The 23,476-nt window shown below is 53.5% G+C and overlaps 1 protein-coding gene across 1 annotated transcript; it reads right to left on the bottom strand.

Moving 5' to 3' along the window:
• Positions 1-1,990: 1,990 nt before the first annotated feature.
• RETREG2 (reticulophagy regulator family member 2) lies at positions 1,991-23,230 on the bottom strand. The gene is made up of 9 exons (XM_039494713.1): positions 22,821-23,230; positions 19,192-19,298; positions 13,882-13,912; positions 12,903-13,038; positions 11,283-11,367; positions 9,050-9,187; positions 8,525-8,619; positions 7,338-7,473; positions 1,991-6,280 (listed from the first exon to the last, which is right to left on the bottom strand). Exons 1-9 carry the CDS (start codon positions 23,012-23,014, stop codon positions 5,547-5,549), a joined length of 1,656 nt encoding a protein of 551 aa, XP_039350647.1. The 5' UTR covers positions 23,015-23,230; the 3' UTR covers positions 1,991-5,546.
• Between the last annotated feature and the right edge of the window lie 246 nt (positions 23,231-23,476).

Genomic DNA, 23,476 nt, shown 5'->3' with positions numbered 1-23,476 from the left:
CATTGGAAAACAATTCCAACTATACATATAAAATGATGGGGTCTAAATTGGAAACAAACATTATTAGGGCATGGAACAGCTTCCAGAAGAGGCGAGATTAAAAAGACTGGGACTGTTCATTTTAGAAAAGGGACAACTAGAGGCGATAGGGTAGAGGTCTAAAAATCATGAATGGGGTGTGGAGAAAGTGAACAGGGAAGTGTTAGTCACCCCTTCACATAACACAAGAACCAGGGGGCACCTGATTAAACTGATAGGCAGCAGCTTTACAATAAACAAAGAAATATTTTCTTCACACAACACACTCAACCTGTGGAATTCAGTGCCAGGGGATGCTGTGAAGACCAAAACTGTAACTGCTTTAAAAAAAGAATTAGATAAATTAATGGAGGCTGGTCCAGCAATGGCTATTAGCCAAGATGTGCAGGGACACAACCCCCTGCTCTGGGTGTCCCTAAACCTCTGACTGCCAGAAGCTGGCTCTGGATGACATGGGATGGATCACTTGATAAATGCCCTGTTTATTCCCTCTGAAGCATCTGACACAGGGCTAGATGGACCCTTGGTCTGACCCAGTGTTGCTGTTCTTATGTTCACCTGATAGTAAGTTAATCTAGACCACATTTCCCTTGTTTGCTTCTAAGAACGTGGGACTGTGTCAAGACATAGGCCTGGTCTACACCAAGGAGGGGGGTCGAACTAGGGTAGGCAAATTCAGCTACGTGAATAGCGTAGCTGAATTCGAAGTACCCTCGTTCGACCTACTCACCCGTCCAGACGCGGCGGGGTCGAACTCCGCAGCTCCCCCGTCGACTCCGCCACCGCCGTTTGCAGTGGTGGAGTACCGGAGTCGACCGCAGCGCTTCCGGAGTTCGAACTAGCGCGTCTAGATCAGACGCGATAGTTCGAACTCCGAGAAGTCGAACTCACCGCGTCGACCCGGAAGGTAAGTGTAAACCTACCCTTACTGACATCAAGACATGATGTCTGCCGCCCCCCCCCCAAGCCAGTACCCCTGTCAAAGAAGGAAATCCAGGTAGCTTGGCATGATCTGTTCTAGACAAAGGTGCGTGCAAGTTGATTGTTTCATCATTTGTTCCAGTATCTCTCCAGGTACCAAAGTTAGGCTGACTGGTCTATAAGCCCCAGGTCCTCTTTGTTCCCCTTTTTAAAGATGGGGCTGTGTCTGCCCTTCTCCAATCCTTGCCCAGGTCTCCCAGCAGGCCACTGCCAGAGCCAGTAGAATCCAGGTCACCTGGGGCCCACCCCCCCTCTACCACTGTACGTTAACTAGCAGGAGGCTTGTGCTCGCCCAGCTCCCTTAGCTGCAAGGGCAGAGGGCTGCAGTACTGGAGCCTGCTCTCATCAGCTCTAGCCTTGCTCCTGCCCATGCCCCGCAGGCACAGGGCACAGATTCCAGACAGCGGCTTCTGAAGGCTGGTAGCAGCTGCCCTGGGGATTTCGTGGCCAGCAGAGCGTCAGACTGGGGAGGTGTCAGTAAATGTGGGACTTGACACTAGAGCATCTTAGGCCACTGCAGAGCAGAGGCTGCCAAGGTTTCCAAGGAGAGTGATGCTGAAGGGACAGCCAGAGGCCAGTGAGCATTAAAGGCATAGTCACCCATCCCCTCATTGTCATTGCAACAACTCTGCAAGGCTGCTTGGCTGAGCAACTGCGGCAGAAAGGGGTTGTCCTGAGCAATGAGTGATCTGGGCAGGAGAGGAGAATCCAAGCTGGTAGCCAGCCGGCTCTGCCCCACCCCCAACATTACCTCCCTGGGGGGCCTGCTCACACCACCCTGCAGCTGATAGGCGCCAAAGCTCGCTGCTAGCTCTGCTCTGAGTGTACAGCACCACCACTGACAGACAGACATCTCCTGACAGGTTGAAAAGAAGTGATTTCTCCCCCCATGCCTGGGGCTGAAGGTCAGATTGACACCCCAAGCGAGGAGAGCGACGTCTGTAAGACAAGCTAGAAAGACTCCATCACATACAGCCAACAAACTTTATTGCCCAAAACTTTCTCCTCTAACTTTTTTTGTTTTTATTTTTTATTACAAATTCTACATTTTGCTTTTAAATATAGCCATAGAATGAACACTGGTTACAAGGACCCATTCCCCCACCCCACTTTTCCTGGATGTTCTTAGGAAGAGATTAACACATTTTTATCACCAGGTCTCCTACAGACCTACCAGCAATGAAAAGCCACCCACTGCTACCAGCACTGGTGCCTCAAATTCTCTTGCAGACACAGTACTCAGGGAGAGGGCGGGCATATGAGCACACGAATACAAGATCCCTTCCCTGCCCCACATCCTGAAAGAAAATTTGGGGTCCAAATTGTTGTGACCCATTTGTGCTCCTACCATGCAACAATGCCTTGGTTAGCAATACGTGGCAGCCTGTTCGCTGGACACGTTGGCGGGGGCTTTTGGGAACAACGTTAGCACCATTTGAACGTGGGCGGCTGCCATGTGGGCCACGCACACAACCCTGTAGACCGCAGGATGCTGCGCTGCGCACGGGATTCCCAATGCAATGCAGGACAAGGGGGCCGACATTTTGCTTTGGCAGCCTACCAGGAGCTTATCTAATTTACATCAAAGCAGACTGCAGCCACCCTCATGAGACATGGTGTTCTCCGAGGAAGGACACTGCTTGCTAGGGGCTACACTGCTCTGGTAAAGGGGGTGAGAACAGGCTCCATTTGGGCCAGTTTGGCATTCACTGGACTAGGAGGAGGTTTTTGGGAAGTGCCTCTATATTATCTACTCAATAAATAATCTAACGCTTCCCAAACCTGGGATTTGAAAGCAGATCCTCCTAGCTCGAAAGAGGCCAGGAGGGGCTACCATTAAAGAATTCATAGACCCACAAGCCACCACTCCCCTGCTCAATGGAACACTCCATGGAAGTCATACAGAGTGTAGAAGTGTCCATCTAGTCCATGCTTTGAACTGTCAACCAGTGACAGAGCTACCAACGCCTCTGGAGTCTGCCCTGTCCCACACCGGCAGGGAAAGGGGGGATTAGCCCACACACAATACAGGGGCACAGCCGAAGCCCAGCTCCAACTGCCGTCGTGGGGCCAGAGAACTCTCCAAAATGCTCTGCCCAAGGGGTGCAGCAAGGAAATCACTGGGCCTCTGCTCCCATCCCCTGGTTATCTCAGCTGAGTTTTCTGGAGTACAATTGCTGCTGATTTAAAAGCTCTGCTGTCAGTTATGAGAAATCCAGTCAAGGGGCTGCGCCTGGGTGCATGCCGAGCTGACAGTCTCAGCTCTGGAAGAGAGAGTGCTGTCTGGGAGGCAGGGGAGCACGGCAAGGCATCCTGCCTCTGCACTCAGGCTAGACAGACCCGCCTCCGGGCCCATATTCCAGGGACTGGTGGCCACGGCCATGCAGCCTCTCACTTTCCATACGCTCCTCGACTGTAGCACCCCAAGTAAGAACTGATAGGAGAGGCTGCAACAGCCCTGTACATACAGGCAAGTCTCATCTTACGCTGGGGTTCCGCTGTCAGCGCGTAAAGCGAAAATCGCGTCTAGTCAAAACGACATTGAGTGTAATGGCGGGCGGAATCGCCTGCACTACAGGTACAGGATTGAATTGTGATTTTGCTTTTTTTGTTTTTGCTGACCATGCAAAGCTGAATTTGCGTGTTAAATGCGCGTAAGATGAGACTCACCTGTACATAAGATTCCCGCTCCTCCACTTCCGCTAGCCAAGGACCCTCACGCTGCAGGGTCTACGTGCAATGAGTTCCCTGCTCGGGCAGTCTCAGCCAGTACGAGGGTTACGCAAGTGAGAGGGGTTGTACGTACTGGGTGCGACGACAGGCAGGACTCCAGGCAGTGTTGCTCTTGGGCGTGTTGGCCTATATGCCCAAGGCAGAGCCCCAAGTTCCACTGCCACCATTTCAGAGAGGCCCTTTCCACATACACCTGTGGAGCTCCGCTGTCTGTGCAGAGACAGAGCTACCCCGAACAGGCCTAGGGTACGTGCTGAGCCTCCACCCGCTGGCTGAGACACTTCTCTGGGTTGTGCACACAAGCTGCCAAGTCAGTTTACAGCTCCCCCATGAGAGTCAGCAGAGCCTCTCTTGTTCCCATGCCAGAGCTATGGCCAAGGATGCCCATTCCCTGCTCCAGGAACACAACAGGAGCCTTTTCAGGCAGGGACTAGAGCTAGGATGGCCTGTGGCTGCGAGCCCAGAACCTAGTCCACGGCACACTCTGGGACAGTCCCAGGAAGCGCTGGGTACCCAACTGGGCTAGGATAGGAGGTGCTTCCAACAGGCCTGCTTGCGAGGACAGGACCTGAGGCGGCTCTTCAGTCCCCCTGCTCTGAAAGCTCCCAGACCCAGCTGGGGCAGCCCTGCCAGAGGAGGCGCAGGTTCACTGGGCAGCAGTGAACGATCCTGCGCTGGGACTGGAACTGAGATGCCAAGTGCTCACAGCAGGGACAAGCCAAGGACAGGTGGTAGAGTGGAGTTGTAGTGGCCCGGCCTTGGGCGGGGGGCACTTGGGACGTAAAGTGCAGTAAGAGATTACAGAACCCTGCCTAAAAACAGCCTTTAGTTATCTAAAAAATTAGATTTGGGGGGGGGGGGGTGTCCCTCTCACACAATTACTGTCTGCGCAGCCCCTCGGACTAGGGCCACAAAACAGTCTCATCCATAAAACAATCAGACTCTTCTCTCCTGCACAAGCCAAGTGGATAAACTCCTCCCAAGCCAGCGGAAAGCCGCCAGCTGCCACAGCGAGACACTAGACAAGAGGAAGCGGCACTCGGGGCTCTGGCTTGGTCACGCTTATTTAGAGCACGATGGTTTGAGGAGCCATCCGTGTGCCGCAGAGTTAAAGACAGGAGAAAACCGGGGCAAGGTCCAGCCCGGGAAGCTGCTCCACTCCCAGCCGTGGTCTCCAAGGCAGCGAGGGAGCACAATTCAGGCCAGACACACAGGGAAATGCCCGACGCTTGGTTTGATGGAGAGGACACTACAATCTGGTATCAGGCTCGCAGGCCCCTTCCTGCATCCACCCACCTTTTCCTTGCTGGTAGGAAGCGGCCTGCCTCTGCTCCTCCCCCCACCCGGAGATCTGAGTTGTAGTTCCTTCCCCTCCCCCCATCCAGCTCAACCAAAGACAGTTAAAATTATTTACACTTTTAGCCATTTAAAAACCCAATAAAATAAGATTGCATCTGTCCTACCGGGGATGTGGGGATAGCAGCAGCTACATCTAGCTCAGCACTCTGCGTGCAAAACGAAAGACAAACAGAAGACAGACCAAAATACTGCACCATCACTAGGAAGCTTTTGCTGGGGTTGGTGTTACAACTGCGGCCTGGTTCCTCTCCTCACTCAGACCGAGGAAGGCTGGGCAGGATGGGTTATTCCAGACACAGCGCATGAACACAGCCTTGCCGCCATCCTGGTCAACACGAATATCTAAAACGGACTGGACATCACTGCACGAGTCCGTCCGTCCGTCCGTCCATCCTTCCAGGGAGGACGAGGAAAGAGGGGGCGACAGAGATGACCTAAGACAAAGACGCTGCTGACGCTGCCTCCTCTGGATCCTTTCGCTTTGGCAGCTCGGAAAATGCGGGCTGGGAGGAAGCTGGAACTGGAGTGATGGGCGATTCCTGCACTTCCTGCTCTCCTCCAAGCCCCATCTCTACATCCATTTGCTCCAGCTCCCTCTGATCCAGTAGCTCAAAGTCATCCACTTCCCCCTCCTCCTCCAGGGGAGCTGCAGTCTCCGTCCCCACCACCTCGGTCTCTGACAGCTGCGCCTGGAAGTTCAGTTTCTCTTCGGGATCAGTGGGGAGGAACTCGGAGAGGGAAGGCCCCTCGCTAGCTTCAGAGGAGCGCAGGAGGGCCGAGAGGGTGTTCTGCACCACCGTGGTGATGGCAGTGGTGACAATCTCCTCGCTTAGCGCATCGATGCAGATGCCCAGGCTGGGGGCAGCAGCAGTCTGCGGCTCTGTGCTGCCTGGCGCCCCTTGCCCGTTCCCATTGAAGTGCGTATTTACAAAATGGAGAGGAGAAGCTAGATGGAGAACGGGGAGGTCAGAGTCCACAGCTTCCTTTTCCACAGAGTCCAGCTCGTGGGCTGCATGGGCAAGCTCAGGGCCCAGTGGCAGGCCGAAGGCATCGTCGTCGCTCTGTGGCCCCAGGTCTCTGGAATGATACTCTTCTACGGAGGGGAACTCTGCCAGGTCCTTGGCGAAGGTCTCCTCCGGCTCGCTGTGCAGGCTCTGCTGATCCAGGTCTGAAAGGCACAGCCGGGCAACGGCATGAGCTGCAGCTCTCGGGTGCTTCTCCCACCCTCCACAGTCCCAGCCCCTTAGACCCAGGCTGCGCGTCTGCCTGCGCCAGCGGAGAGAACAGCTGATCTCTGCCCCCCGGGCTGCTCCATCCTGGGGAGTGTGGAAGCAGGAGTTGCCCTGTACTCCCACGAGGGAGTTTGGGTTTGGATTCAAGCTCCTCCACAATTCAGCTTCTTCCTGCCTAGGAGCCACCTCCCTTCACTCTGCCCCACACGTGGGGTGTCACCTGACCACCCCCTTCTTGCCATCCTCCACCTGCCACTGGGCCTGTTCATGGCCAGAACTCCTGTCACACTTCCACTCTCTCAATCCCTCCTGAAAGCCACCCCGAAGCGTCTGACGAGCTACACTCCCGTGGATTACCCAGTCCCCGCGACTGCTCCTGCACACACCCAGCCAGCCCCGTGCTCCTGCCGTCACCAGCACACAGCCCTCATCGGAGCCAGCGAGCGCGGCGGGCAAGGCCTCTGGCTTTGTTTTGTACAATGCCACGCACAGCTTGGGCGCCAGAGCACACGTCACCACTTGGCTGGGCTTGCCTGCGCCTCTGCTCGTTGGCAGAGCCCTTGAGGACTGCGCTGCCTCCCTTCCCAGAGTCAGCAGGGAGCGGGATCATCCGGGCAGCAGAGATCAGATAGCCAGAGCAGTCATGGCTACGGGGGAAGCCCTGACAAGATGTGCTGCTGCTAACGCCTCCCCGCCCAAGGCAGCAATTGGGCAGAGCCCATCCCCACGGGGGGCTAGGAGAGTTCCAAACACCCAGAAATGACAACATACAGATGCCCAGCCCAGTGATGGGGGAGATGGGGCATGCCACCTTCACTGCCAAGTGAGGGTCTCCTGGCTCCCTTCCGGCCCTTTCCCCCTGCAAACAGCCTGCTTCTCCCCCTGCCCTCCAGGGGCCTGTCCCAGCTCCAGGGGCGGAGGAAGGGACAGTGATGGCCTGTTCCTACCAGACAGGTGTTTCAGGACAAAGCGTGGGGTGAGGGTGGGAATTACCTTCAGACACATCAGTCAGCTGCGGGGTGGTGGCCCTGGAGACAGAGAAGCCCCCACTCTCCAGGATGGAGGCCTCCTCGTCAGAGAGCTCAGAGTCTGTAATCGCCAGTGCTAGAGCGGTCTTCTTCACATCCACCTGGGGCGGAGGAGAGCAGAGGGGACAGTTAGATTTGGGTGCCCAGCTGGCAGCGCTCCCTGCTGGCTCCTCTGCACAGACCAGAGCCGCAGGGGCAGACGGTATCTGCCAGATGAACTGTTACACGGGGTTCTCACGCTGTAGGAGCAAGGGGCTGGGCAGAATCCTCATTACGCCGTCCACACCCAGGCTCATCCTTGCTGCTCCTGGAGTGAGCTCGGATGGGTTTGCATCCTGCCAGCGCCCCACATGGAGGGCCCAGTGAAATCCTGCAAGCCCTAGAAATCCCCACAGCAGGGGATTCTCCCCCATCCTGCGGTGGCTACAGCACTGTCGCAAAGGGCAGGGCCCCCTTTCACACTAGTGCCAACAGACCATGCCAAAAAGGACGTCCATACATGCAGCAGCAGCGGGCACTGCACATGCTTCCATGTAACCCACAGCTTCCCACCTCCCAGCCCAGCTTCTCCTTCCACTGGCAGCTGCAGCAAAGCCAGACACCTGCCTTGATGACCCCATCAGTGTGGAAATAAACGGGACGACACATCTCCCATCTACTGAGCAAGCGCGGGTGGCGGGGAACAGCTCCATGACCCTTTACCCTGGGCGTGGTCAGGGTTCCAGGAAATAGCAAGCCCTCTGCACCACCAGCACCGCTGCCTGCAGGCCGGCAGAGACAGGTGCAGCGTGACTCCCTCCTGAGCCCATCGGGGCTGCTCGAGGGGGCAGGAGAGCGGGGCAGGGCATTCCCTTACTCCAGGGCTCGAGTGCGCCACTTCCACAAGGGTCCCTGGGCTTTGCACTCCGCCACACTGCTCCCGGGGCCACCTGACAAGCAGGCTCTCGGTGACAGCCCCTCCACAGAGGCAGCTCGCACCTTCCCTTAGCACCCACTGGTGACTTTCCAATCCCTGCCAGGGCCCGGAGGCCAGGGACGACTTGCACAGCTCTGCTGCTGGTTACCAGTGTGGCTGCATTCTGACCAACCCTCTGTTCCTGGCTCTCTGGGGAGGCGCTGGCAGGGAGGAGAGGGCTCCTCTGCAGCCCTTACCACCGGGGAGTAGCCAGACAGCTCCGCCTCGCTCTCACTCTCGGTCTCTGCCATTGGCTCATCGCCGGCCATGGGCTCACTCTTTCCTTGGCGCTCTGTGTGCGGAAATGGAAGAAACGTCACTGAGTGGCACCGGGCTCAGAATCCTGGAAAGGGAGGGAAGGAGCTGGTCCATCCCACCCCTGCCCAAAGAGCCAGGCCAGGTTTGTTCCCTTCAGCCCCTTCGCTAGAGTTCTGCCCAGCCCAGCCCAGCCAAGCGTCCCACGTAATGGGGCTCTCCCCCCTTCCCCTAGGAACCTCTTTCATGCTTGACAGGTCACTGCCAAGCAGTCACTCCCCATACTTTGCTCAGTTTTACCCCATCAGCCCTAGTCACAACCTCTAGGATGACCCTCCCTCCCCCGGCTATTTCCCCCTCCTGCTCGGGGAGGACATTCCTCGGGCATTCCACACCTATTCCGACTTGCCAGTGCTGTTTTCCCAGCCAGCCAAGGCAGAGAGAACCGAGAAAAGGCATTGCCTTACTTCTCTTCTCGTGCTTCAGGTGCAGGGTCTCTGCTTTCATACTGTAGTCCAGTTTCATCAGGACAGGTTCCAGCCGAGTGTACATCCTCTGAATCAGCTCATGGTAAACCACCAGCGGCCAGAGCAGAATGCTGAGCACTGGAAATGCAGAGAGAACCCAGAACATGTTAGCCATTCGGAAAGGGGTTAAGAAGACAGAAAATATCATAACATCACGATATAAATCCATGGCACGCCCACACCTTGAATACTGCAGGCAGTTCTAGTCACCTGATCTAAAAAAGATGTACTAGAATTGGAAAAGGTACAGCGAAGGGCAACAAAAATGAGGAGGGGGATAGAACAGCTTCCATATGAGGAGAAAACAGACAGATTGGGTCTGTTCAGCTTGGAAAAGAGATCACTAAGAGGGGATATGTCAGGTCTGTAAAATCATGACTGGTGTGGAGAGAGTGAATCGGGAAGTGTTATTTACCCCTTCACATAACACAAGAACCAGGGGTCACCCAATGAAATTAACAAGCAGCAGGTTTAAAACAAACATAAGGAAGTACTTCTTCAGTCAACCTGTGGAACTCACTGCCAGGGGATGTTGTGAAGGCCAAAACTACAACTGGGTTAAAAAAAGAACTAGACAAGTTCCTGGAAGGTAGGTCCATCAATGGCTCTTAGCTAAAATGGCCAGAGGTGCAACCCCAGGCTCCCAGTGTCCCTAAAACCTCTCACTGCCAAAAGCTAGGACTGGATGGCAGGGGATGGATCAGTTGATAATTGTCCTGTTCTGTTCATTCTCTGTGAAGCACCTGGTATTGGCCACTGTTAGAGACAGGATACGGGGCTGGGTGGACCTTTGGTCTGACTCGCTGTGGCCGCTCTTACTCTAGGAAAGGAACAATAGGCCAATTCTCCCAGTAGCCAGGCACATGAGCGCCAGGAATGGAACCCGATGTCAGCTGAAGAGCAGTCTGATGGCACTGGCTTCACCCTTACAGGTCTGCCAATGCACCTCACTCCTGATCTGCAGCACCACCCTATTATTCCAGGGCTGCTTTCATCCACAAACAGCTTTGCCCATGCACAGCAGTCCTTCCCTGTCACACCTGCTACTCCAAAGCCTGAGCTCTCTGTAGCTCACTCAACACACCTCATTCCTGACCTCTGAGCTGGAGCTATAGCTGGGGGTTAATTCAAGTGACTGACTTCTGAAAGGGCAGCAGCAGCCTAGGCCCTACAAGCAAGGCTGTGCCCCATGGGAAGCCAGCGTGCTGAACACCTGAGTGACCCGATAAGCTAACACGTCCACTGGAGCAGGGGAAGAGTAAGCAGATCAGCAGTCCAAGTTTCCAAACTGTTGCCCTGACTATGAAGTTCTTTAGGGTGATCTTAAGATAGCCAAGTACTTACATTTCCTTCCAATTTTACCTCCTGCTGCCTGTAACGCTTTGGGAAGGTTGAATACACATTTTCTTTCCCCAGCAATTTTTTCCTTTCAAACCTGGTAGCCATGGACTTGTTCTCTGCTGAAGTTTCAGAGTGACACTGCATTTCTCTGCTTCCCTGCAGGAACACCTGCTTCACTGAGCAAGTGTGAGAGACAGGGCGGGTGAGGTAATAGCTTTTACTGGACCAACACCTCGCCCACCGTGTCTCTCTAATACCATGGCCAACGCGCCTACAGCTACACTGCATGTAATCACCGAGCGAGCGGTGCAGAGCTGGGAAGAGGGCTCATTGGTTGACCTTGGCCCCCTCTGCTGGCTTTGTGCGGTACTGCATCAGGGGTAGGCAACCGAAGGCGGCACGCGAGCTGATTTTCAGTGGCACTCACACTGCCCGGGTCCTGGCCACCGGTCCCGGGAGCTCTGCATTTTAATTTAATTTTAAATGAAGCTTCTTAAACATTCTGAAACCTTATTTACTTTACATACAACCATAGTTTATAGACTTGTAGAAAGAGACCTTCTAAAAAGGTTAAAATGTATGACTGGCACGGGAAACCTTAAACTAGAGTGAATAAATGAAGACTCAGCACAGCACTTCTGAAAGGTTGCTGACCCCTGTATGCGAGCGAATGACCTGAGGCGGCAGGGAGGTGAGGGGTTATGCACCTCACTTTATCTGGTATGGGCTGTGGGATATGAAAGAATCAGGAGCACACTTCTACCAACTTATCAAATGACTCTGGCAAGTCACGACTAGTCTCAGCTGACACGAAGGGGCCACTTATACTCACAGATGATGGAGGAGATCATTATGCCTGGAACATAGTGTCCGACCATAGCCAGGATCAGGCACCCCGAACAAACCCTCGCACAGAACTGAGGAAACAAAGGGGTGAGGGATTAACAAAACAGACAAGAGGCAAAGACGCCATCCCTACAGCGGGGGCAAGAGACTCGCTCGGCGCCATTTCTCACCTTAAAATATTGTAACGCAAATTTAACACACAAAAGCCTGATCCAACCCAATGACTTATTCTGGCCTAGCTTTGTGCTGAGCTCCCGGCACTAACGGTCAGAACTCAAACTTCCCAGCCCTGGGGAGAAGCAGAGTGAAGTGCAAAAAAGAAAGTCAGTGTAGATGAGACCTAGGGAAACCTAAGAACCTGTGACCACCCCTCTGCCCCCCGACTAAAGAACCTTTATGGGAATGTCCTAAACTGTCTCACTTCCGAAGCTCAACAAGGTCTCCTGGACGTAAGATAGGATATATTATAATTAGGCGTTAGATAGTGCTGTTCATTTGTAGATTAACATTTTATAGAGGAGTCTATACTGTCCCTCCTGTTACCAGATGGGGAAACCGAGGCAGAGAGATGTTAGATGATTTGTTCACAATCCATGGTGCCCTGTCCACTCCCTGGTATGGCTCATCTGGAATTGGTGGGCGTGTGACCGTCCAGCCCAGACTCTTCTGCTCTTTGCAACGGGCACAGGCCCTTCTCACGGGTTAGATGATGGTTCTAGGGTACTGGAGGGATCAGGGCTGGAGAGACTGGCGCTCAGCGGGAGCTGAAATGCTGCTTCGCCAAGTAAAGGAAGCCACAGAGGAGAGTTTGGTGCACTCTGAGTCTCAGCTTCTAACTAATTCAAGCTCAACACTAGAGGAAACCAGACTAAGTTTACGGCATCTGTCTTGAGTTGCCTTCTCCCCTGCTTCTGGCTGAATATTGTAAGTGTGGAGTCACCTGTCTGAGACGGGGGTATAGCCAGCAATGGAAATAAACATAGTAAAACCCCACTTGTTTCTATAACTTGAGCGCACTGGATTCTGCCAAGCCTGCTACAAAGGTAGCCTGTGTGGAGGTCATTGATCTTCGGTGATGTCGAGGTCCTAATACAGGCCAGAACCAAGACCTGGCTACAAGAGGTAATTCCTCTCTGAACGACATCTGGCACATCCATCAACCCCTAGGTTCATGCCAGATTCTTTCACGCATTCAGGAGCCCTGCCCACCACTGCACGATGGGTTTGGAGAACAGCAGCTTGAGGGTGCTGCTTGCAAGAGAGCTACAAACAGCTTCCAGAGCTGAATGGAGCCTATGACAGGGCAAAAGCCGTAATCGGGCAAACTTCCTACTCAGCCTAGAAATCGAGGAACAAACGGAACAAAGAGCTGGCCACTCCCATAAGGGGTTAAGCTTGGCCCCAGCTCACAGGTGCTGGGAACACAATTATTCCTTAGCAAAGCTTCCCCTCCCTGAAGTCTGGGCAGGGTGGGATGAAAGAAGAGCACCCGCAATCACCAGTGAAAATCCTGCCCTAAGACTCCTCCCATCCCCCAGGCCATCTGAGGAGCCCGACGACAAGAGGAACACCTCCGGCAGAGGGGAGTGGCATGGCCCAAGTTTACCTTGGCAGGGTTTTGCCTCTTGTACTGTAGCAGCTCCTGCAGGTACAAGTGGAAGGTGACCCAGCTCTCAGCCAGGCAGTAGCACAGCTCGGGGACGCTGAGAAGGTGAGGCTGTGCTCCGGCCGTCACGCTCTCACTAGAGAAACAGATACAAGTGTCAGGACAAACCTTCAATGCGCCCCCACTTCATTGGGGGATACAACAGCAGCAGGGCAGCAGGGCTCCCTTTCAAGGGCTTCATACTACTGAGGTGCATCTCAGATTTAACTTCACTCATGACACCTCTCAGATTTGCCCATCCCACTCCAAGCTCAGACAGGGTCTGACGAGGGACAGCTGAACCATGCTGAAAGAGCAGGGGCCCAGGCACCTTGCTGCAAAACACAGCACCTCCTCGCAAACAGCAACATCCCGTGTCACAGGTCAAGAGCTGGGATTAAACCTCAGGGAGCTCCTAGCATCCAGCCCTGGGCAACAAACGCCCTGGAACGCTGGCTGACCATGCTGCCCATAACCAATGGCTAAGCACTGGGGGCCAGAAGCATGCAATTACAGGTGGCGCATACACTCTACAAAAGCCAATCCCAGGGATTTCCTCTCTCTGGGGATTCTTAAAATAGCTTGGGACAGATCCTCTTTGCCTGAGCTTTAGGGAAAAATCCTGGACATTCCGAGTGCCAGAAGCACACAGACATTTGAAGGGTATCAAGGTTTCCTGGAATCTCAAAATGCTGTTCCTGCGCAAATGAAGCAAACAGCTCCCACTGCGGAAGGAGGAACCATTGCAAATCCTGCTGTGTGTCAACTAAAGAACAGGCATTTCAGGAACCATGCACACAAACACATTACAGTGTGAGGGGGGAGCAATCCTGAGCAAGGGCAAAGGGGGGGCCAGGCAGAGAGAAGGACAGACAAAATCACCACACTGAACTCACCACCCCCACTGCCCCCTTTCCTAAGAGGGCACAAGTGAGCCTACCTGTCCCCTCCCGGCTCCTCCGAGGGCTGTGCTGTAGGGACAGAGCAGGAGAGATTCGTTAGCCAAGTGAAAAATAAAACACGACAGCTTAATTGCTAGGAGCTGAGCAGAGAATTAGCCTGGGGATCTCCCTGCGCGTAGGAATCAGGCTAGAGATGGCTTTTGGGTTTGCATGTGTTTACGTGCAGAGATAAGCGGGAACGCTTCCTGGTAAAGGGTCGCTTTCAACACCAGAGTGGCTGAAGCATTGCACACAGCCCAGAGGTCTGTAATGGGGCCAGTGGCTGCACTTGTCTCAGACCCCAGCAGGCAATGCAGTCAGGCCACACATTCCATCTCCACTCGGGACACCAATACAGATTGACTGGGAGTCCTGAATGCTGGGCCTGTCGCTTCCATAGGCTGCAACACTGTATTAAAGACAAGAGCAGCTGCACTCTCAGGTGCATCCCTTGAACTCCTAACAAGGTACCAATGAGGCTCCTGAGCTGGGCCAAATAGGAGCTCAGAGGCTGTTTGAAAACTGAATGGCGAAGTCCCTGAACATGGTTCATCTGATGCCCTGGGCTGCCAGCTACGTGCTGCATTTCCTTTAGCACCTGCCACCCTAGATTCATCTGCTGAGAGTGTTCCAAGCAGGCTCCTCTCCGCAAGTCATGGCGGGATGTTTGCATGCTAAAAACATCCCCCTCCCCGCAATTGGGTACCAAATAGCACAGACCTGCTGTATAATTCACTAGTTGCAGGGTTCCTGGGTGTAACTCTGACCCCCCTGGGAAATCGACATTATTTACTATTTGTCCTACCAAAGTGCCCAGGGCCCCACTGTACTGATGCAAGTCAGGCTATTGGAGGGCTTGGGAATCTGACAAACGCTGACTGGCCGAGACATCTCTCCAGCCCAGCTTGGGGGACAGACTCAGGGACAATGAAGCAGGGCTTCTGTGCAGCACTGAAGGCATTTCCTGATGCTTGCACAATTCCAGGCTCCGACTGGATTTTTCCCCTCAAACATCCAAAAAGTGCAATACAAATAAAGGGCCGTTGTCGGCTGAATTCAGGCCTGGAATTCAAGCTGTATGCAAAACAGGTTCCCAAACCCTGTATGAACCGAAGGGCTTTGGAATCTCTCCCCAGAGTCTTGTCCGCCAGGAAGTGGAAGTGGTTGGTCTAGTCCAGTCTCACCTCCCAGCTGAGTGAGATGCAAAAAGAAACAAGCATTCTTCCCCGTGGCGAGTGCTAAGTGAGACTTGGACTTCTCAGACTTAACTCTCTCCAGCGGTCCCGACGCGGAGATGGAAGCTGCTCTGTTTAACAGATCTGTTCGCTGTACACTGGCCCTAGAAATGACAGTGGTGGGCAAGTCAGTCAAACACTTCCCTTTGCTGTAAGTCCAAACCGACAGGCCCTTGAGCTGTGCACTGGAGTGGGAGACAGCGTGCGGAGGCGAGGAGGCAATCCTTTGAGTCTGTGACCCAGATTCCCGTAATCAGCCCTGTCAGCTGCCCAGTCACTCTCCTTGCCAGTCTGCATTCTGGCAGCTATTTCATCAGCTCAGCAGGCACACACCGAGAGCCATGGTTTTCTGCCACAGCATGAGATGTAAGCATCATTACTTCAGCCGTTTTGCTGTGCTGGGAGTCTACCTCTCTCTTGTAGTAGACGCAAAACGCTTGCTGTCTATCCCGTCTCCATGCTGAGACGTCTCAGAGGTGCTGCTGCATCACAGCACAGAGAAATCCAGCTCTCTGAGGTGCAGCTGCCACCTGCACTACGCCAATATCACTCCGGAAGTTGTGTTTGGCACCGGCATTTTTTTGTTTGCTGCATTAGGTGATAGCGCCTGCACTGTTATCGCACAAGTGATACTGCACTGGCCTACCTCTGCCACCTCTCCTATTGCCTGGAGCATAGCACCAGGGCTGTGAAATTCCCCAGGATCCCAATGCCGGCAGTGCAGCCGACCCTGCCACAAGCAACGGCAGAGTGACTGAATCTATGGCAATGGAGGGCGTGACAGGCTCAGTACAAGATCCTAACTCTGTACACCCACTGATTGTTCTCTACCAGGGGATTTCGGTTGCCACATGACTGGTGAATATTGGGGGGCCAGGGTGTCACAGGGGGAATGAGATGACTCCTTCCAGAACTGCTGACTCCGAATGATTTTGAACCCAGCTCCAAATCAATGGTGGCTCTGGGAGATGCAGAATGGCAGCGTATTCTCGGTGTCTACCGCAGCCGACCAAAGTGCAACTGAAATCTAAGAACTAGGGGTCACCAAATGAAATTAAATAGGCAGCAGATGGGTAAGGAATGGTGTCCCTAGCCTCTGTTCGTCAGAGGATGGAGATGGATGGCAGGAGAGAGATCACTTGATCATTGCCTGTTAGGTTCACTCCCCCTGGGGCACCTGGCATTGGCCACTGTCGGTAGACAGATACTGAGCTAGATGGACCTTTGGTCTGGCCCAGTACGGCTGTTATGTTCTTCCTGAGATATCATCCGCCATCATCCCAATTAAATCAGTGGGAGGTTAGAGAGTGTATTCAGGACAGCCAGCGGGCCTTAAACATCTGTCCAGAACAGTAATGCCTGCTGACATTTCACAGTAAACATTTACATTAACCTACAATCAGTGTAAACACAGCTTGACACACCAGATTCCATCTAAGAGACGCAACTGCCAGTATTCAGGTCAGGAGATGGCGCCTGCAGTTCCTCAGCTCTTAGAAATTCCCAATGCAAACTCCGCTAGAAAGCAGGCCCCCTTTTTAAAAGAGCACCAGGCACTCATCTGTGTCCTAGTTATTGTCCATACAAAATGCAGCTACTGAGCCAGGCCTCCACCCTGGTGCTGGAGTGTGACTTGAGGTGTTTTCCAGTCACAAGAGGATCTGGACCCTGGGAGAAGTGAACTTCACGGATGGAGGCAGAAGCGTTAACCCCAGATGCAGCTCCCACTACTCCCAGTCAGTCATGTACTCTATTCAAATCCCTCCTTGTACACTTATGCATAGACTTTAAATATCAAGACCAAAAAAAAAAAAATGTAGGAATGATCTGCACCTCCTTCAGCTCTGCCTGTCGTCTGGTCGGCCAGCAGATTGTAGTTCCAGCGTGTTTGCACTAACAGACCACAAGATCCTGGAGGCAAGTGTCTCTCTCTTGGTTCTGTACAGTGCTCCAGTAATGATCCTTATTTGATCCTCATTGCAGGAAGCACCTTCATGTTTCTGTGACATTGCAAGAGTTAGTTTTGAATGGAATGGAAAGAGAGGGAAGTGCGCAGAATGCACCCATTCCATTCTGATACAGCTCCTAACATGCTGTGCGTCTCTGTGCTCATGTTGTGGTCCATGATTGTGGCGGGTGAGTCACTGAAGAATAAAAGCTGATGTTTCGTACCAGCTTTCATCCACAAGTGGAATTACTGAGGACGCTCAGCCTCCCATGCTGCTCCAGACTGACACATACTGGTTTTGAGGAGTGTGCGTGTGTGTATATATGTAGAAACTCGTACAGGTGCCGTACTGACCTGTTTCTTGCTCTGCAGGAAGTACGAGGCCTGAAGCTACCAGGCTGCCATTCCGTGTTTAAACTGGAGGCCAGACTCGGACAAGAGCCGTTACACGCTCAGTTGTGGCACATGGCACTAGGAGGCCCCTTGGTGCCGGAACACGGATCTTCCCTCGCGGGAGCTAAGGACATTTGGTACAACGGCCTACACTGAATTCCAGGTTGTGACTTAAGTGGGTAAATCAGGAAGGCTAAGGTTGGCTTAACGATGTCTCTCACGGGTGTGAAAAATTCATACCCCTGAGCAAGGTAGCTAGGTTGTTCTAAGTTTTAGGTGTACACTAGGCCTCAGAGTAAGGTGTGATTGGCTGCCATCTAGTTTGAGCCCCTCCTTCAGCTACATACAAAACTGTTTCCTAAAGTCTATTCATTTAATAAATGTAGCTGAAGGAGGGGCTCAAACTAGATGGCAACCAATCACACCTTGCTTGAATATTCTTCCTTGCTGCTACTCTGAGGCCTAGTGTGGAGTAACAAAAAACAATTAGGGATATGGAACTGCTTCTGTATGAGGAGAGATTAAAATGAGTGGGACTGTTCAGCTTAGAAAAGAGACGACTAAGGGGGGATATGATAGAGATCTATAAAATCCTGACTGATGTGGAGAAAGCGAACAGGGAAGCGTTATTTACCTCTTCACATAACACAAGAGCCAAGGCTCACCCAATGAAATTAATCAGCAGCAGGCTTAAAACAAACATACATAAGTATTTCTGCACACAACGCACAGTCAAGCTGTGGAACTGATTGCCAGGGGATGTTGTGAAGGCCAGAACTATAACTGGATCCAAAAAAGAACTGGATAAGTTCCTGGAGGACAGGTCCAGCAATGACTGTTAGCCAGGCTGGTCAGGGTAACAACCCCCTGTTCTGGGTGTCCCTAAACCTCTGACTGCCAGAAGCTGGGACTGGACGAGAGTGGATGGATCACTTGATAATTGCCCTGTTCTGTTCACTCTCCCTACTGATCTGCACTGGCCACTGTGGGAAGACAGGCTGCTGGGCTAGCTGGACCATTGGAAAGGACAGTACCTCGCATTGTTTGACACAGACCCCTGGAAGCTGAAGAAGGCTGTTCAGAAAAAGGGAGGATTAACAAAGTGATGTTGGTTCAGAGAACCTGGGCTCTGAGGAATTTCCCATCTGAACTGGCAGAGGAGACCCAGAGTCAGAATAATCCTCGTGTTCAGCAGAAACACACTGTACCACCCCAGTCACTGTCCTTTTGACATGCTGGGCCTCGCCAGGCCCCATAGAATCATAGATTATTAGGGTTGGAAGGGACCTCAGGAGATCATCTAGTCCAACCCTCTGCTCAAAGCAGGACCAATCCCCAAATCCCTAAATGGCCCCCTCAAGGATTGAACTCACAACCCTGGGTTTAGCAGGCCAATGCTCAAACCACTGAGCTATCCCTCCCCCCCATCAAACTGAACTGCTGTCAGCAACTTCCACCTGACTGAGGCAGTTGTATCAATCCCCAGACAGACATTCTGACTGCACCAGCCATTGTTGCCTCCTATTTGCACATGCTCCAACCCGCCAAGGAGTCTGCCCAGGCTGGTTTGTGGATTTGAGCACGCTCAATGCAACGGAGGCAAAACAAGGCCCTGAAGAAAGGGAAGGAGGGGACCTACAATACCCATAACGGTCAGGGAATACCAGCATTTGTCCACGACCCAGCAGTTGTAGCCCCATGATTTCCCAGCTACAGCAATATGCATCACCTACCAGAGAAGTCAAACAGGAACCTGGGCTTCCACCTCTCCAGCAAGAGAATTCCAAGCAGAGAGATGCTGAGGAGAAAGAGAGGTCGCAGAGAAGTGGAGGAAAACAACCTGGGAAACCAAACAGAGCCATCGTTAGCTGATGCACTGGGAAGAAAGCTGTGAGCCCCCGTTACTAAGATGAATCCGTAACTGCGGCTTTGTGGGCAGACGGACTTCCCCCTCTGTGCCAGACTTCCTTCCCCCGCTGCAGAATAAGGACAGCTGCACAAGTACAAATCCTCACAGCACTACACACGGTATAACTGACTCTTTAGGAGGTGCGTTGGGAAGACTAGCTCAGTTTCGAAAAGAGCTGTGGTGACAGATGAAGCATCGGTTTCTAAACCGTTGTCAGATAGCATTCGATGGCAACAGAAACTGATCCAGAATCTGCTTCCAAACACTAGTTCTTTTGCTGGTCCTCTCCCTCACTGATCCGAGCATGGGTCACATGCAGCATGTGGCCCTACCACTCAGCTGATGTAGATGGATTGGATCCCAGGCTCTTCCATCTCTCTCGCCGACATTCTGGCCTGTACCCAACAGCCCCAGAGATCCATGCTCACCCCTAGCTAGAGGGGCTGTCTCCTCCCAAGGCAGAAATCAACACTTCATAAATTCAACAGCAAAAGGTGCTCATGAAACACATGCCACCCCCCAACTCCAGCCCCATTCTTCTTGGTTTCTCACCCCCCCAGCAGCAAGTAAAGAAAGGTTAACGTCTCCTTCCAGAGCCGGTCAACCCCATCCTTGGGCCAACCACAGGCTGAAGAGGGAGCGAATACACTCCTCGCCCTCTATGCTTTCAGGCTGAAAGTGCTCTCAGCCCAGGGAGCACAAAACCACACTTGGCTTCACCTTGCTAGAAACACTTATCAAGAGATTAATCTCAAACAGGGAAGTGCACTAGAAATACAGACTAGATAATCAGGAGGTGCACACATCTCACTGTGCAGAGCAACAGAGAGCTGAACGCCAGGGTAAACCAAAGAATCAGACGTTAGAGAGCTCAGAAGAGAGATTAGGTCTTATCAAGGGCCATGCAAAACAACCTCCCTTTCCCTTCAGTGAGGCCAAGACAGAACTGTTCCCTTCTTTTCCCTTGGGGGGATGATTCTACAGCTAGAAACACCAGCTCAGGAAGTTTTTCCTACTGTTCACCTTAAATGTCTCTTTTCTGAATTTCAGCTCATAATCACCAATCATAGCCCCCGTGGGACTGTACTCAGGCCTCCCCCCACCTGCGGAACTTAAACCAGTCTCTGTGTGTGTCACACCCCATTTTAATCCACTGTCATTGTTGCTTAGCCAAACTAGACACATTTAGCGCCTTTAATCTTTCCTCATACACCAGCCTCCCAAACACACCAGCCTCAAAGCATAGCTCCAGCTTCAAAGCTCTGCTTTGGGTTTACCCTCTATATTCAGCACATTAGTTCATAGTCATTTAAGGAGATGCATATTATGCAAGTTTCTAGCTGGGTAATTTTAAGGAAGAGGGAACAGTAATAGAAGATGATTTAAATGAGTGACTGGTCAAGTACCTTTTTTCTTCCCATAATTTTAGATTCAATTGTTTCGGCATTTAAAAAAAAAAAAAAGATTTTCTGACCAATTTTGTCCTTTTCTGTTTGGAAGACCACAGACTGAACGTTTTGCCAAAAAAAATCAGACTCACTGTTTACATGAGTAAACAGGATGTTTTTCATTCCAGTCCACAGCTTGGTTCTGCCACTCATCCTCCAAATTTGTTAATGCTGCTGCTGTGTGTGCGGGGGAGGAAACAGGCAGGCACTCAGGGCGGGATGAAAGGAATGTGCCAGGACAGAAATACAGTGCAGCTATAGGCTTAGCAAGAGACCAAGGTCCCCAAACACTGAGATGAATTAGTGGAGGGACCAAGGTGGTGTGTAGCGCCTCCTTCCAGCCCAGAACATTACTAGGGTGACCATAGGATGAAGTGCACTAATATAGCAAGGACAAAGAATTTAACTAGAAACATGCCTGGGCGAGGCTCCAATTAGCTACAGCTGCCAGCAGGAGCAAGCACTTTATCATCATAGGCCAAATCCTGTAGAAGCCCTTGGCACCTCCCTGGCAGCAGGGAGAGGCCTGTTTGTGCTTGTCAAATGAAAGCAGCAGGGTTACTCCAGGCTAAACACAAGCCACACACTTCTGTGTTATGGACTGTGGCTGACCTCATCGTGGATACAGAAGTGCAGTCCATGGACCAAGGGGGCATTAGACAGACAGAACATCTGCGCAGAGGCTGCCTCTTTGGAGGAGATGGCATACTGTATGCTGGGACCCCTACTATCCATGGTTTGCACCGCCATACTCAGGGCAGATGCAAAGGACTGTTTTATGCAAGCTAGATGCCAGCTGGTAAGATGTTAGCGTAACTCCTGGATGGGCACATTTTGGATGTTCCCACAGCGAAGGGTATTTGCTGCTTCATCCTCCCTCCCTGCTCACTATACCATTGATTTTTTACAGTCTCCCACATTAGGTACATCCCCCCAGGAGTATACAGAGCACTTCTCTTGGGATCACATCAGCTATTAAACACATGCAATAGGGACAGAGAAGAGTCTTGTACTTCGGTCTTTTAAAAATATTTTGGAGAATTTTATTTCTCAGAAAAGGTGAGACTTCGTACTCAGAAAGGCAGTGTAAGCTCTCACCACCCCACCTACACTGGGGCAGAGAGCCCCACTCTTCACAAATGCACAAGATCTGTATCGCATCTCCCCAGAGAAACAGGCTGAACGCAGCATCTGCTTTTCTGGGCGGTTTCTACTACTTTCCGACCTTGTGTTCCAGTAGGAACAATCAACTGAGGTACCAGGAGACGAGGAAGATGAGAACAGCAGCTCGTGAAATCCTTAAAAAACCACTCAGGCGATGCACTTCAATAGACGCATCACTGCGGGGCTGAATTCCCCTACTCCACCTTCCCTCCCGAGCAAGGCTGCCAGCTCGAATGTGAACTGCCAGGCACGCGTAGCTCACAGCAAAACGGACCTGGGCAGGAACCAGGGACCCCGACATTAGCATCACCCCCGACAGCATTTAGTGCCAGTTAGTGGGGAGCTCCCCTGCTCACACTGTGGGGGCTCCAAAATCCCCAGCACCCTAACCTCCCCTCTCCCCCCCCAGCCTCGCGCCCCCTTCCCCAGCCTCGCGCCCCCTTCCCAGCCTCGCGCCCCCCCTTCTCCCCCGCCCCTTCTCCCCCCCAGCCTCGCGCCCCACCTTCGCCACCGCCCCTTCTCCCCCCAGCCTCGCGACCCCCTCTCTCCCCCCCGCCCCTCTCCCCCCCAGCCTCGCGCCCCCTTCTCTCCCCGCCCCTCTCCCCCAGCCTCGCGCCCCCGCCCCTCTCCCCCAGCCTCGCGCCCCGCCCCTCTCCCCCAGCCTCGCGCCCCCTTTCTCCCCGCCCCTCTCCCCAGCCTCGCGCCCCCTTCTCCCCAGCCTCTCCCCAGCCTCGCGCCCCCTTTCTCCCCCAGCCTCTCCCCAGCCTCGCGCCCCGCCCCTCTTCCCCCAGCCTCGCGCCCCCTTCGCCGCCCTCAGCCCTGGTGCCCCGCCCCCTCTCACCACAGGGCCCCCCCGAGCCCGCCGGCCGTGACCAGGCTGAGCAGCGGCCTCTCCCAGACCAGCAGCCGCTGCGCCGCCGCCAGCGCCGCCTCCCAGCCCCGCAGCCGCTGCCTCAGCGCCGCCGCCAGCCGCTCCATGGCCTCCTCGTGCGCCTCGGGCCCGGCCGCCTCCTCCGCCCGGCCGCCGCTCGCCATGGCGCCTCGGCTCCGGGCCCAGCGGGGGGAGGGGTTCTCAGCCGCGGGCGGAAGGAGCCGCGCGCTGAGGCCGGCCTGGGCGTTCCCTCAGCACGTGACCCAGGAGGTATGCGGCGCGCTAGCGCACAGCTCTACATCACGTGTTACTGCTTGGCTAGCCCTCATCACGTGACACTGGTGACTGCACTGCGCATGCTCCAGTTTAGCTCTTCCCAGTCCCTCATAGGGGGTAGCGGCGACGGCGGCACCCTTATCCAACTGCGCATGCGTGCTACTTGCTGCTGGGCAGGGCTCATAAGGGGCGGGACACAGGGCAGGTGCGCTCCCAAGCCCCGCCCCCTCGCATGGCCTTTAGCATTGAGTTGGGAGGGGAAAGCAGGGACAGCACCCCAGGGAGTCCCTGCAGCCCAGGCTGTCTGCACCCCTCTGGGCCTTTCCCTGGGACCAAACTCGGGCTGCTGC

Source organism: Mauremys reevesii, linkage group 11, assembly GCF_016161935.1.
Source record: "Mauremys reevesii isolate NIE-2019 linkage group 11, ASM1616193v1, whole genome shotgun sequence".
Taxonomy (NCBI): Eukaryota; Metazoa; Chordata; order Testudines; family Geoemydidae; genus Mauremys; species Mauremys reevesii.
This window is presented reverse-complemented; position numbering and strand designations above follow the sequence as displayed.